General features: G+C 54.2%; 3 protein-coding genes across 3 annotated transcripts; 1 reads left to right on the top strand and 2 right to left on the bottom strand.

Annotated features, from left to right (window-relative positions):
• Positions 1 to 176: 176 nt before the first annotated feature.
• P884DRAFT_2549 (uncharacterized protein) lies at positions 177 to 1,383 on the bottom strand. The gene is made up of 2 exons (XM_069440934.1): positions 1,354 to 1,383; positions 177 to 1,269 (listed from the first exon to the last, which is right to left on the bottom strand). Exon 2 carries the CDS (start codon positions 1,137 to 1,139, stop codon positions 597 to 599), a length of 543 nt encoding a protein of 180 aa, XP_069301491.1. The 5' UTR covers positions 1,140 to 1,269; positions 1,354 to 1,383; the 3' UTR covers positions 177 to 596.
• Positions 1,384 to 6,750: 5,367 nt separating this feature from the next.
• Positions 6,751 to 9,845, top strand: P884DRAFT_273840 (armadillo-type protein; the record flags this gene model as incomplete). The annotated part of the gene is made up of 6 exons (XM_069442636.1): positions 6,751 to 6,762; positions 6,937 to 7,129; positions 7,190 to 8,463; positions 8,541 to 8,819; positions 8,873 to 9,422; positions 9,475 to 9,845. 6 exons carry the CDS (start codon positions 6,751 to 6,753, stop codon positions 9,843 to 9,845), a joined length of 2,679 nt encoding a protein of 892 aa, XP_069301492.1.
• Positions 9,846 to 11,263: 1,418 nt separating this feature from the next.
• On the bottom strand, positions 11,264 to 12,787 carry P884DRAFT_2631 (WD40-repeat-containing domain protein). Its single transcript, XM_069441729.1, has 3 exons — positions 12,445 to 12,787; positions 11,800 to 12,260; positions 11,264 to 11,698 (listed from the first exon to the last, which is right to left on the bottom strand). Exons 1-3 carry the CDS (start codon positions 12,697 to 12,699, stop codon positions 11,353 to 11,355), a joined length of 1,062 nt encoding a protein of 353 aa, XP_069301493.1. The 5' UTR covers positions 12,700 to 12,787; the 3' UTR covers positions 11,264 to 11,352.
• Positions 12,788 to 13,834: the final 1,047 nt, after the last annotated feature.

A 13,834-nucleotide genomic window follows, 5' to 3' on the forward strand; every position in this document is an offset into this window, starting at 1 on the left:
GCAAAGAAAGTTAACTGCGGCAGGCTCGGCCCCTCAAAAAAGGTAGATGAGGAACGAAAAGGCCTACCTGACGGCAGGCGTAGAATAAGAATTATACAATACAGAAATATGTTCCTGGAAGTATACTCCACGTCCGCTCAACGCGCTGTCCACTAACCAGTATCAGAATCGTGTTCGGTCGCGCTCACGACGCGTGAATTGCCCCGGCCTCCCCTTCCTGATTTGTTTCACCCACACGTCCACGGTCAAACAAGTTGGGGAGCCGGGTTATCGCGGCACCGTAGCGCCAAGTTGGTGCAACCAGATCCTCCCGTCTTCCAACCAGCTTCCCAAAGATACCGTGCCCTGTCTACACTATCCTGAGATGCCGGAAATGGGGCCCCCGCGAACACTCCCAAGATAGAAGCTAAAGAGGAAGTGGCCGGCGAGTGTATGGTGGTATCTGTCTTCGTTCCCTGATCGTCATCGCAACTCCACACGCCCATCAGATCATAAGAGATCGCCAGGTCAGTGGCTGATGGAAACAAAAAAAGAAGGAAAATATAATCGTTCGTTTCGGCTAGCAGCTTTCCTGAGCGCCTGGCTTGTGTCGCGGCTCAGTGAAATTCCTTCTCCTTCAGGCCGCCGATCTTGTCCATGTCGATGGAGTAGAACTGTGTCTTGCTCTCCTTCTCGTAGGCGGGGAGCTGCTCGTCGTGCAGAGGTTCAAGACCGACGCTGGTATCGCCCACCCTGACGACAACCACCCGGCCGCTCTTGGGACGACCCTGCTCGTCTTGCTCGTCGGGGAACGTGATGTGGATCTCGGGAACATTGTCGGGAGAGTAAGGGGGAGAGCGCGGGTTCGCCAGCATTGGCTGGCCGTGGTTTTCGACGACGATAACGCTCGACCGACCATTGCCATTGCCCGTTTGGATGGTGAGTCGCCGGTGATTGCCCGTCCTCTTGACGTCTTCGTACTGAGGTAGCTTTTCGTCCATCATTTGCTTTTGCCTGCGCCTCCTCCGCAGCAGGACAAGGAGCGCAAAGGCGACGAGACCGGCGAAGAGTAGGACGAGAAGGGCAATCAGGAGATTGATGACCAGGCTATTATCCTTTTCCTCGCCGCCTCGAGCGATGAGTCTCTTGACTGAGTCCATGTTGTGTAACGAATGACGGTTTCTTTTGATTGTTCGATGATTGTTGTTGTTGTTGCTGCTGCTGCTGCAAAAGAGTGTTGACCTTGCGTAAAGCTGTAGTTGCAAAGCGATCGTGTACGGACTTCCGAAGCTGCAACTCGGGGCGACCCATCATTAGTCTCTTGATATCCCTTGTCGTGGCTTGCCGTTTGAACGGTACACGGCAGCTGCAGACCCAGAACGAATCTAACATACCCAAGGGCTGTTGCTCGAGGGCTAGGGACTCGCTGAACTTGATTTCGAGCGGAACACGGGGAATTGCATCGATGAAAAGGACGGGACGGAGATCGACTGAAAGAGTGAAGTCGACACCTAAACGGGTTCCCACGATTGGGAGGTGGAAGGAGTGACGGAAAGAACGACGAATGCAATTCCTTGAGCCGTGGCGCCGGCGAGATGTCGAGACAGCGGGAAGAGGAGGAGACGAGAAGCAGGCGGCGGCTGGCACACACAAGTACCGCCCACCGCCCCGTCAGGGGAGAAGCACACAAGCGCTACCCCCGACAAGCGAAATCGCTGGATTGGGATGAACCGGCCCCGCCAAACAGACATTGGCCAATCGAATCTTGTGCTGCCTCACATGCAAGCGGGCCTCAATTTGGGAACCGCCCAATCGATCCTTTCCGAGGGGCATCGAAGGCTGGCCCGTGCGTTCATGACGGTTGCAGTGTGGGCAGAGAGCTTGCCCTGGCCTGGGCCAGACCGCGCAGACCATGTCCGGTCAGCATGAACGGCACATCCACCGCTCATTACCCTACTCTTGACTTTGGTGGAGTAGAAGACTGGTTTGTGTAGCTCGCTTTTACTTATAATTTCCCCAGAATTTCTTCGGTCGCCTTTTTTCCTGCGAAGCACTCGCGAACAAGCCACTCTGCACCTGGCAACGACCAAGCATGCCATGTAACGCTACAGCGTGTCCTGTACGGAGTAGTGCTCGCTGCTGTGACGAGTGTTGTTCCTAACGGCTTCGCCCTCTGGGCTGCTGGTTGTTTCTGTGCCATGCGATCCGAAATCTCAGAGGGTCGTTCCGGCGAACTGGTATTATCGTGGTACGCCGTTTCCTGCGGCTTCAAAACTGCCGAGCATCCAGCGATAGCAGAATGGGACATTTCAGGACCTATCAGTTGCTTGCCGCCGGTAACATGCGGCCTCGCGGTCTGGCTCGCCCGATGCCCCTGCTGACGAGTATGTTCGAAGAGAAAGATAAGGGATACTGACAGCTGCGTGCGCTATCGAATCATGTCCTCGAAATGTACTGCAGTAACCAAATGTTAGCGGGACGCAAATGGTCAAGACAACTTCACTTGGCTAGCAAACATTCGTCATGTCTTGATACTGTAACATCGCCACTCCTGCTCTGACGCTCCAACGACTGCCTTTTTTTTTCGTCCTGCGGGATTTGTAAGGTTCGACGTGCATTTGGGAGCAGCAACATGGTGCTTAGGTCGGTGACTTCGGAGTTCCACAGATGGACTTGACGCGAGCCGCACCAGGCGTTGGGGAGATCTTACCGGGTGGCTCAATGCAGATTGAAGTCCTGTGGCAAGCGACCACTAGACGTTTGGGTCCTCCCCTTCGCCAACCATTTTGTTTCTTATCTTGACCTAGGGAAAAGGAAACAGGCGGGTAAAGAGGACAATCATGGCCGATACAGAAGCGAACAGCCAAGCTGCTGCCCGACAACCCTCATTGCTCTCCTGCCAAAACGGTCTATGCGACGCTGGTTTCTTGAAGACACATGCTCGAGTAGTATATCAGCAAAACATGAAAAGATATGTCCATTCACCTGTTACAGACTGGACATACTACACAACTACCACCGGCCTAACTGGTGCGCCTACAGCTCGTATCGGTAAGGGGGGGGGGGGGGGCGTAAAGCTCCAATTTGGCAGTTTTCTGGGTGCCTCGCGTTTTCTATCCGCCCTCTGAAACATAATTATACTCTGCAGCCAACCGGCTGGTCAGTGATTTCAGCAATAACAAGCATGGTGGCATACGAAAAATAAAGCTCTTAACAGTGGAAGGCACGCTGGGCGAGATGGGAAAGACCCTCCTACAATGCCGCGTCTGCTGATACTTGCAGCATCCTCACCGGAAGGATGTGCCCCGCCTGGTTTGGGGTTTCCAGCGGTTGGGCGGTGGAGGAGAGAGAAAAAAAAAAGTAGCCCAAAGACATAGGTGACAAAAAGGGAACCTCAAAGGAGCAAACGGTGTTGTACAATGATGGAGTGCGTTTGCTTCCTGAAACTTGCAACCACGGTAACAGTCGCCATAGATGTCGGCCGGGTGTCACAAAACGGGAGACTGCTTGGGAGTCTGCCTCAGATCTTGCTGCTTCCGTTGAACGCAGGTGAGGGCGAAGATGGACGAGAAGCAGAGCACTCAAGGCATCTATGTTAATCCGGATCGCAGTTCCCAGCCTGTCATAGATAATGATAAAGACGACGGATATTTCTTCGGTCTATTGGGGGGCAGGGGTTCTTCTGTGGGCGGGGAAGAATGGTTCGAACGATAGCAAAGCATTGCGTCCCTTGCCTTCTGTGGGGGAGCGGAGGCAACTCACGACGCCAAAACAAACACGGTGCGGTGCCAAGTATGAATGTACATGTACAACTGACCTTCAGCTTGCCATGCCAGCGGTAACACCCATGGATCGACGGAGCCCGGGCGAAGGAGGGGAACAAGAGGTTGCCCGACCCGGGCTATTGCATCATCTGACGCCAGATTCTGCCTCCTTCGCTGAATATCGCCCCGCCGACATGTGCTCCGAAGAATAATGTGTGAGCCGACACCGAGCCTGTGTCTTTCTGCATGGTGTGCCATCGGCAGGAAACACAAGTGGTCCTCCACGCCTTCTCGTCTAACGGCCACTGTGTATGATACAGATTAAGGGCCGGAGCTTGTCCCCCTCTTGGTGCCATGACCTCAAGCCAGAGGGAGCCGAGTTTTCCCATTATTAAAGCCCTGCCTTGCTTCGCCATCGTTGGGAGGAGAGGGCCGAAGTGACAAATTCGGAATTGTACGTAACTAGTTGTACAAAGCATATAACCGTTGGCTCGCGTTGCAAATCCTTCCTTTTCTTCGACAGAGAACAGCTTGATTCATTCTTCAGCCGTTTCCCGTCCTATCTACCGGGGGGTCGCCTTGATAACCCTCAGGTTGGCGGGCGATTTTGCAACGCCAGATCGGACCCCGATCGGGTCGAGCGCAGCCCAAAAGAACGAGGAACAAGGCCGGCGGATGCGGCGCTTGTGAGAGTTGGGTGCTGCCCCTCTGCAACAGCTTAGCTTGTACGTTTAGCTCAAACTCTCCTCCCGTCAATCGTCATCCTTGTTAACATTACTAACAGACACTCGCCGAGACGCAGCGGCACAGCACCGGACTAGGCACGCATTCCTGCACCAGCGCCTCTTGGATCGCCGCTCGCTTACCCTCGAACACGGCCTCTCGTCCACTTGGGAAGTTTGAGGTTCAGCACAGCCAACCATCAGAGAAGAACTACCTGGCAAGGCTCGAGCCAACCAACAGTTTCCCAACCCGATTTGTCCCCACACTCCGGCAGCGAGCGAGCGCCGCATGGTTCCTGTGCACTGCACCTAAGCAAGAGACGAGAAACGAACGGCACGGCCTGAGATGCACAAGGCATTCGAGGGAATCAAGCGATTTAGTTGACGGATCGGTCCTGCGACATTGCGAAAAACACGGAATTGCGACTGGGCCAACGGCCGATTGCTTGAGTACCGTACTTCGAACATACACAGTGCTTCGTACTCCGTACTTGTACATCCCTACCTACCTTACTCCGTACCTACCTAGGTTCCGTGTTGCCCTGCAACATGTTGCTCCAGCTTGTGTCACTGACCACGCAGCACTGATGGGCCTGCAGCACCGAGCAAAGCCCCGTTTCGTTTCGCTGCCGCGACCACCTCCTGCGCAAGGCGGCCCCGCACAAAGAGAGCTTGGGATCACCCACACCGACCCGGGAACGAATCTCTCCCCCTGTCTTCTCGTCTCTCCTCATCGCTACGATACGATTCGGTTGTCCCGACAGCGACCGCTTACTCTCGACGTCGTCCCGCCGCAGCAGCCAACAGCACTTCCTGCACCAAAGCTTGTGGAGTTTCGTCATCGAACCGGTTGCGCGGTGAGCATATCTCCACTTCAATTGTCGCAGGTCGCAGTTCACCCGGTTGTACAGTGCGAATGCGCCCCCAAGGCTGAGGTTGTGGTTATCTACCCTGCCTAGTCGGGATTTCAGGTTGCCCTGAGATCTGGGAACGCCGCATCCGGCCCCGGACTTCAAAAGAAGATCCCCTGCTCTAGAAAGTACTCCGTACCCAAACCGAGTCCACCTAAAAAAGGGCTATCCGCAGACTTGAGACGACTCCTCAAGCCCCCACAAAACTTTCTTTTTTGGGTTGCAAGGGTCCGCCAACCGACCCTGCCCTGCGTCGCTGCCCTGGATCTTAAACCCATCCCGGTCCCCTGGACTGAAAAAGGAAAGGCTCGGGTACCTTGGCCTCACCCCCTTCCTTCCTTTCCTTCCTCCCTTGTTGCGTGCTCGCCCAGTCGCGAACCCAACGCGGCAACCATCCCTGCCGAGGCTGGCCTGCTTGCCCTGCTTGGTGGGCAGCAAAACCCGCCGCCCCAAAAGGTACGTTTGCGTCGGGCAAGCCGATTCCTGTCCATTGTTCACCTTCCCTTCCGTCTCTTGCGACTGCATCTATTTCTCCGATTCCTGAGCGCCACTCAACTCGATCCCGCTACCTACGATATCTCGTCTCCTTCCCTCTCTTCTGAATGCGCGATCTGTTGCGCGCATCCTGGCGAGATTCGATAGTGTGGAGAGGTGTCTGGTGTTCGAAGCAGGTTGGTGGGCCGCGCTCCAGCCTACTACCTACAGTACCGGTGCCAGGCGCGCGCCCCAGAAGTAAGTGATGCATAGCTTACTTGACCCGACCTGTATGAGGTGCCGCCAAACGCACCTCCACTACGCCGAACCACCCACCCAGCAGCACTCAAGCTCAGGACCGATGCGCTATCGGGGCCTGGCTTCGCCGAGCCCGCTACCTTCCTCTCGCTACGTTTTTTAAGCCCTCGGGCACCTGTTAAGCGTCCGAGGATTAGCAGGCTACTCTACCGCCTCCCCCCGCCTCCCCACTTCCCTCCTCAACCTTAGTTACTGGGCTGGGTGTGGGATGCATCAGCCTTACCAATCCTGCACCCAACAAACCCCCCCACCCGCTTCTCAGCTGCTTGGCTCTTCCTTTCTTGTACGCTGACCTCGTTCCATCTTGCCCGTAGTCTTCCTTCATCCGCCCTTCGATACCCAACCATAGATCCATACTTGACCGTTCGAGGAGACGACGGTCCGCTCGACCTTTCCACTACACCACCAGTTACGCGGTCGCGGAGTCGCGGTTGACTCTGCCGCATCCACGTCGAGTACTATAACCTTGGGGCGGACAGGCTTCCGTGCCCATTCCCATACACTTTCGACATTCCGCCACCTTCCCCCATCTCCCTTGTCCACTCGATGAGTTATACCAGTACGGACGCATCGCCGAGCACCATGGCGACTAATGTATGTGAACACCGCTTCGAAAGGCATCCCCCTATGTTATTGCTTCGAAAGGCAGTTTGCCAAATCACATCGTGACGATTAGTCGTGTCCATTGCTTCCCCCAGCACACCCCCGAACCCATCACGCCTTTTAACAAGTATTTCCGCAAACTGACTTTTGGAACTATCCTCATAGTCACGACGCAGTCGGCTTACCGATTACACCGGCATGCCTAACGGGAGTCACGGCTCGCAGCAAGGGCTCGGGAACCACAACCCACAACAAGGGCTAGGAAACACAATCTTCTCGGGCTTGCCACCGTCAGGGCCATGGAACAACAGCACTCCTGGAAGCTTTGCCAATACCCGGCCCGTGGCGACGCCCAGAGGTGTGTCTGCACGTGGGGTGCTGCCACAAGCTGCGGGCCCGCCGACTAACACCTTCACAGATGCGATGAACCCGTTCGGCACTGTTGGCTTAGGCTCCGCTGCCCTCACTTCCGTGGCCGACCTTGACACCTGGGGCTCGTCTGCCTACTGGAATCCGGCCGCCGATACCACACAAACACGCAGCCTCTCGGGTAACACATCGCCGCGAAGCAAATCCGAGGCCTCCACCAACGATACCAATGGCGGTCTCTCGCGACTCTTCCCGGGCGCGCCGACCATGGCCCAGAGGGCTCCGGTCGGCTCGAAGCCCCCAGCGACGACGACGGTGGATTCCTCTAACGGCAACTTCAAGTACCCTCTTGGGTTCCCAGGCTACGCGGAAGAGGGAGACGGAGAACATTTTACGAACATGGAGCGGAAGTTCGACAATACGTTCGCACCGCGCGCAATAGGTGCCCCCCGCCAGGCGCATGACCCATCCCTAAACGCAGTCGGAAGCGGACCTTCACGCAAGTCGATATCCGGACTCGCCGACTCGGACGCCCCTGGGCAGACCAACGCTTTCAACCTCAACGACATATACGGAGCCACGGCTCCTGGGTATCATTCTCATCGGCCGTCTCTCGCCGGCTCCACGCTGTCAACACATCACAACATGGGCTTCGATCAGAGTGCCGAGCGCCAAAATCATGCCCAGTTAGTGGAATCTTTGGGGATGATGGCGCTTGATAATGCTCCCAACGGGTCCACGAACGGCTTACAAGACGCACTGTCCTATGACAATGGTGCCCAGAACTTCCAGTTCAACCCAGGCTCGCAGTCATGGGAGAACGGGCACGGGTACGACAACGGCTATGTGAAAAACACGTACGCCAACGGCTCCGGTCTCGATAAGCGAGGCTCCATAACCGGCCGGAACTCGCCAGCGGGGAGCGCTTACCGTGCCGGTGGTGGATTGAACAGCCCCAGGGGCTTCGCGGCAACTCCACAGCCTAGCGATGCATGGTCGCGACCGGCATCGCGGGACCCGAGGATGCCTGCGGAGCTCGCTCGGCGAGGGCTTGGCGATGCCTTCGTTCAGCAGCCGGCAACGTCTTTCTTTAACAATCTCTTCTACCAGCAAAACTTCTCGCCAATCCAGGCCGCCTACGCACAGTACGGCGACCCGAGAACAATTGGGGGGCCATACGGCCTTGCTCTTCCGCCCTACGGCCTTGGTCTTCCTGGAATTCCGACTCGTCCAATGAGGGACCAGGCGCCGGGAAACAGCTTCCGAAGCGCCCTCCTTCACGAATTCAAGCACAGCCCTAAATCAAAACGCTGGGAGCTCAAAGTGAGGACAATCTATCTTATCTGCCACCAGCCTGCGTATCAACGCGGGGACAGCATGTATTGACTAACAGCTCGTAGGACATTTGGGGTCACATTGTCGAGTTCAGCGGTGATCAACAAGCATCCCGCTTCATACAGCAGAAGCTCGAGACGGCCAATAGCGATGAGAGGGATCAGGTCTTCGCGGAGATCGAGAAGAACGCAATCCAGCTGATGAAAGACGTATTTGGTAATTACGTGATGCAGAAGCTGTTCGAGTATGGAGATCAGGTCCAGAAGAAAGTCCTGGCTAGTGCCATGAAAGGCAAGGTAGTCGACCTATCAATGCAGCCGTATGCCTGCCGTGTAGTCCAAAAGGTGAGAACTCCCTACATCTTGGCTTGATATGCCCAGGACTAACAACGAAACAGGCCCTCGAACATGTACTGGTCGAGCAGCAGACCGAGCTAGTGAAGGAACTGGAATCGGACCTTCTCAAAGTCGCCAAGGACCAGCACGGAAACCATGTGATTCAGCAGGCCATCGTTCTGGTGCCCCGCGAACACATCGACTTCATAATGACGGGTTTCAAGGGCCGCGTCTACGAGCTCGCTTCTCACCAATTTGGATGCCGGGTCATTCAGAGGATCTTAGAGCACGGAACCGAAGCAGACAAGGCCGCCATGATGGTGGAGCTGCACAACAGCGCCCAATCGTTGGTGACGGATATGTACGGCAACTACGTCATCCAGCACGTCCTCGAGAAAGGACGGCCCGAGGACCGCGCAAAGATGATCGGAGTCGTCACGCCCCAGCTCCTGATGCTCTCAAGGCACAAAAACGCGTCGAACGTGGTCGAAAAGTGCATAATGCTTGGTACTCCGGAAGAACAACGGGCCATCAGGGACAAGCTGATGGGAGAGGAGCCCAACAGCCCTCTGTTCCAGTTGATGAAGGACCAGTTTGGAAACTACGTGATTCGTAAGCTCTCCCCCGACCGCTTAGGACGCGCTCCTGCTGACGTGAGCCGAAGAAAAACTCGTCAAGGCACTCCAGGGCCAAGACCGGATGGTGCTGGTCAACAAGCTGGCATCGCACCTCCAGTCTCTCAGAAAGTCTGGGGCCACCAGCAAGCAGATCGAAGCCATGGAGCGTCTGGTCGCCGAGTCCCAAGTCCCCGCATCTGCAGCTGCCAGCAACACTCCTACCCCATCCTCTTCAGCACCAACATCACCTGGGTTGCACGTCGATGTCCAATCGGCCGCGCCAACCCCAAACTTGACCATGGACCCTAACAGCCCACTAAGCACCCCATCGAGCAGCCCACCATTCTTGAATGGGGAGGCTGTCGACCATGCCAATGGGCAGCCAGCCAGCAAAGAAGCCGCTTCTCACTGTTCATAGCAGTGCTGAAACCAGACACGTGAGGGATTCATTATTCATCGGGCTCCTGGTGGTCCGCTTCACTTCGTGTTCTCCACACTGGACTTTTCGGGATAGATCGTTTTTAATCTCATGGAAAACCGGCACAGAAGCAACATCAGTGGCAACGGACACAGTCTATTTTGCCATGCGTTGTCCTGTTAGTTCCTGACCTGTTCGAAGCCGGCACCCAAGTGGGCATTGCGTCATGACGACACGGTCACTTTTCACATTTTTATTTCCATTTTCCCCTTATCTCCCGCTCCTGCAAAGAAGGGCAGGGCAATAAATGGAAGGAGACAGCATGTGTTCATTTTCTGTCATGCACAAATACGCACACGGAACGATTGTTCGTTTCACGACCGCTGGATCAGTACTGGGGTTTCACGTATTTATTGGCCTGGACGGGACTGGACGGATACCTCAACCCGGGGTCCTCATCGTAGTCTAGTTGTGAAGGACGTCTATCGGTTACTGGGACTTTTTCTCTCAGAATTGATTCTCGTATGTAATGAAGGCTGTCGGTCGGGCAAAAGCGAAGGCGTCAGGGACGGGTTTCGGAAAGGGGAAACGGGGCACAGGAATGGAATTGTTGTCAGATCACTCTCGGCAATCATCATTAACATAGCGCAACATATTTTGTCTTGGCCCTGTTCTTTTGCTCGTTCATTTTTTTTCTTCCGTCCCACTTGTGTCATGCCTCAATTAGCATTGAGGGAGAAAACGCGCTCTGGTCCGATATGCAAGTGACGATGAACCATTGGGATGCAATGGCATATTCCTCTGAAGCCATGGCATGAACATTCCAGGAAGTGACAGGCACACTAACTGACAACTTGACCAACCCCAACCCCAACCACACGCCCCCCTCCCCCGGGGGTGTATCGTCCGCCTTTCGAAGGCTCGGAGCTAACGACAAGTCCACAGCCGAATTCCTGGAAGGTGCAAATGTGTTACGAGTGACTGGGAACCTGATGTATTGATCTCTGCCTGGGTTTCCATGACGCTCCAAACAAAAGCAAAGAAATGAGGTAACATGATCTCCGTCATCCCATAATGCCGATTGCCCAGGGCGTATCGGTCTTTCATCTCCCAGATATATTCCCCTTCTTCACTTTCCCCAATGACAGAAGAAATCTTGCTCCTGACCCGCTGTCAACACCCAGAGTGCCTCCAATGACAGATCCCAATGCTAACATCCGGCGACGCTTCCAGGCTTCCTCACAAATGAGAATAGAAACCGCGAAAATCCCACCACGAAAAAGCCGTCATCGTCCAGTTACAGGCCCTATGGTATCCCTCCTTCGCTAGAGCATTTTATGCTCTTTGGTTCAGGCAGCGATTGATTGATTTGTTGACGATGACCTTCCATGGTCTCTTCGCCCCGTTCAGGTCCCCGTCATTGTCTCCCAACAAATGATCCTCCGCAAAAAAGAATACAATTTCCCAACCCGTCTTTGTTCCTCCATTCCTTTTTTTTTTTTTTTTTTCATTTCTTCACGGCCTCGGCAAACCGGTGCAGGACGACCTTCCGCTCGGCCGTGACGATGTTGTGCTGGTAGCCCCTGGCCCAGTCGTAGCCGACGGCGTAGGCCAGGGCCATGCCGTCGCGGGCGAAGGCGAGGGCCGTGACGGGACCGGCGAGCTTGGGGAAGGAGCGGAGGCGCTGGCGCTTGCGCACGTCCCAGACGCAGTAGGTGCCGTCGGACCCGGCCGTGGCGAGCACGTCCTTGTGGGCGGGCGAGTAGGCGACCGCGTTGACGGCGTAGACGTCCGTGTGGCCCTTCTTGGTGGGGTGGGGCTCGCGGTGGCACTTGAACTGCAGGTTGTCGAGGCTGGATAGGAAGGAGAGAGAGAGGGTGTGTGTCAGCGACCAGGAAAAACTTTCTCATGGGATATTATTATTGATCGGGGTGTGGGGGAGGGTTTAACATACCTCTTATCCTTCTCATCGACGACTTGGGCGGCAGAACGGCCGTCGATACCGCCGATCGCCCAGCGGGAACCGTCCGCGCTGACCGAGACGGAAGTCGTCTGGTGGGTGAGGGGCGACTTGACCGACTTGGACAGCTGGAGCGGGTTGCCGTGCAGGTTGACAAGGTGGATGTGGTTGTCGGCCGTGGCGGCGGCAAGCAGCGGGCCGGAGGCGTCCATGGAGTAGACGCGCTCGGGCAGCTGGAGAGCGCCAATGGGTTGCGGCTGGCGCATGTCCCAGTACCGCACCGTCCTGTCCCAGGAGCCCGAGGCGATGATGGGGGCGTTGGCGGAGGGGACTTGGACGAAGCGGACGGCGCGGACGGGCGACGTGTGTGCCTCGAGCGTCATGGTTTGGCTCGAGTTGAGGTCCATGAGATGTATCTTCTTGTCTGCTGCGGCGCCCGCAGCGACGGTTCCGTCCTGTTCCTAAAGATTAGAAATCAATGTCCAACGGCCCCCTTTTGTTGCATGGATAGCTAGCTTGGAAACTTGCCTATTTATTTGGAACCGTTCGTATTTGTTCGTCGGCGAAAGAAGAAAAGAGATCGGAACATGGTCCTCGATCGATCGGGAAGCTGCGGGATTAGACTCATCGCGGACTTACCTTGCTGAAATCGCAGTCGAGGACGGGGGAACCGACAGTGATGGCGGCGACGCCCTTGATGGTGTCGGTCGAGGTCGAGTTGGTAGCATCATAGACGTAGACTTTGCCATCCCAGGACGCGGCCGCCAAGTGGTTGGCCACGGGCGACCAGCGCAACGCTGAGATGGTGTCTTCGGGTCCGCCGGGCAAGACAACATCCTTGTCTAGCATTCCCTTGGCTGCAGAGCTAAGGGTGCTGCCGTTTCCGAATGCCATCTTGCTGAATGCCGGGGGTGTTGGCGTTGAATATTGTTGTTAGAGAGAGTGTGTGTGATTGAGTGAGAGAAACACAGTTATCTTTCCGACTGCGTGCGTACGGAGTACATAAAAGCAGGCGATCAAGCGAATGTGGGGTTCTCTAAATGGCCGCAACTCTGGGACTAGGCAGACGCGTCTGCCAGAGACACGGAGTCACGTGGATACGGATAACTAGTTACCGTGACGTGTATATAGGTGACCTGACCAAACCCCTTGTACTTGAGCTGACCAAACCCCCTGTTAAGCGAGCTCGCTTAAGCTGACCTGACCAGACCAAAACTTCCCACGAGCTCAAATTTTTTAGACTGGTCAGGTCAACTTTAACCCTCCCTACAATTCTTAAAGAATATAATTAAACACTTCATAATAAATTCTAAATCGATTTAATAAAATTATAAAGATTAATTATTAGATTTTATTACTTTTAAAATTAATATATTTAAAGTAATTTTAATAAGTATTTTAAAACTAGTTTGAAGCTAATTTAGAATTAGTTTAGAATTAGTTTAGAATTAGTTTAGAATTAATTTAAGAAGTAATTAGAATTAGTTCTAAAATAAAGCTTTAAAAACTAAGTAAATTATATATTAGGTAAGATTATATAACCTATAATAAAATTAATTTAGAATTGATTTAGAATTAATTCTCTATTTTTTAGAATATTGGTCAGGTCAGCTTAAGCGAGCTCGCTTAACAGGGGGTTTGGTCAGCTCAAGTACAAGGGGTTTGGTCAGGTCACCTAAGAACTGTTACCGTGACTCATAAGGCAGATTGGTGCACTGTGCCACAACTCTCGTTGCTTCGCAACCAGTTCAATTGGGTTGCTGGGGAAAAGCTGCGATGCGGGCGACGAGTTTCCTTGATAGGAGTCTCTAGAAAGACACCGATCTTACTTAATACAGAAATAACCGACCAATCTCCCAAGAAAAAAAAAAGGAAGAAATTAACATTCCCCCCAGAACGCCAACCCAATGCAAAATGCAAATGCACCAAAAACTTTCTTCTTCTTCTTCTTCTTCTTCTTCTTCTTCTTCTTCTTCTTCTTCTTCTTCTTCTTCTTCTTCTTCTTCTTCTTCTTCTTCTTCTTCTTCTT

The sequence above is a fragment of the Thermothelomyces heterothallicus genome, assembly GCF_042370625.1.
Source record: "Thermothelomyces heterothallicus CBS 202.75 unplaced genomic scaffold P884_scaffold_1, whole genome shotgun sequence".
Classification (NCBI taxonomy): Eukaryota; Fungi; Ascomycota; class Sordariomycetes; order Sordariales; family Chaetomiaceae; genus Thermothelomyces; species Thermothelomyces heterothallicus.

Bases quoted from the DNA above. Each gene is read 5' to 3' on its own strand.
- P884DRAFT_2549 (XM_069440934.1), bottom strand. From the start codon at position 1,139: ATGGACTCAGTCAAGAGACTCATCGCTCGAGGCGGCGAGGAAAAGGAT.
- P884DRAFT_2631 (XM_069441729.1), bottom strand. From the start codon at position 12,699: ATGGCATTCGGAAACGGCAGCACCCTTAGCTCTGCAGCCAAGGGAATG. The intron at 12,261-12,444 runs GTAAGTCCGCGA...CTTTAGGAACAG, and splicing joins TCGACTGCGATTTCAGCAAG to GACGGAACCGTCGCTGCGGG. The intron at 11,699-11,799 runs GTATGTTAAACC...CTTCCTATCCAG, and splicing joins GTCGATGAGAAGGATAAGAG to CCTCGACAACCTGCAGTTCA.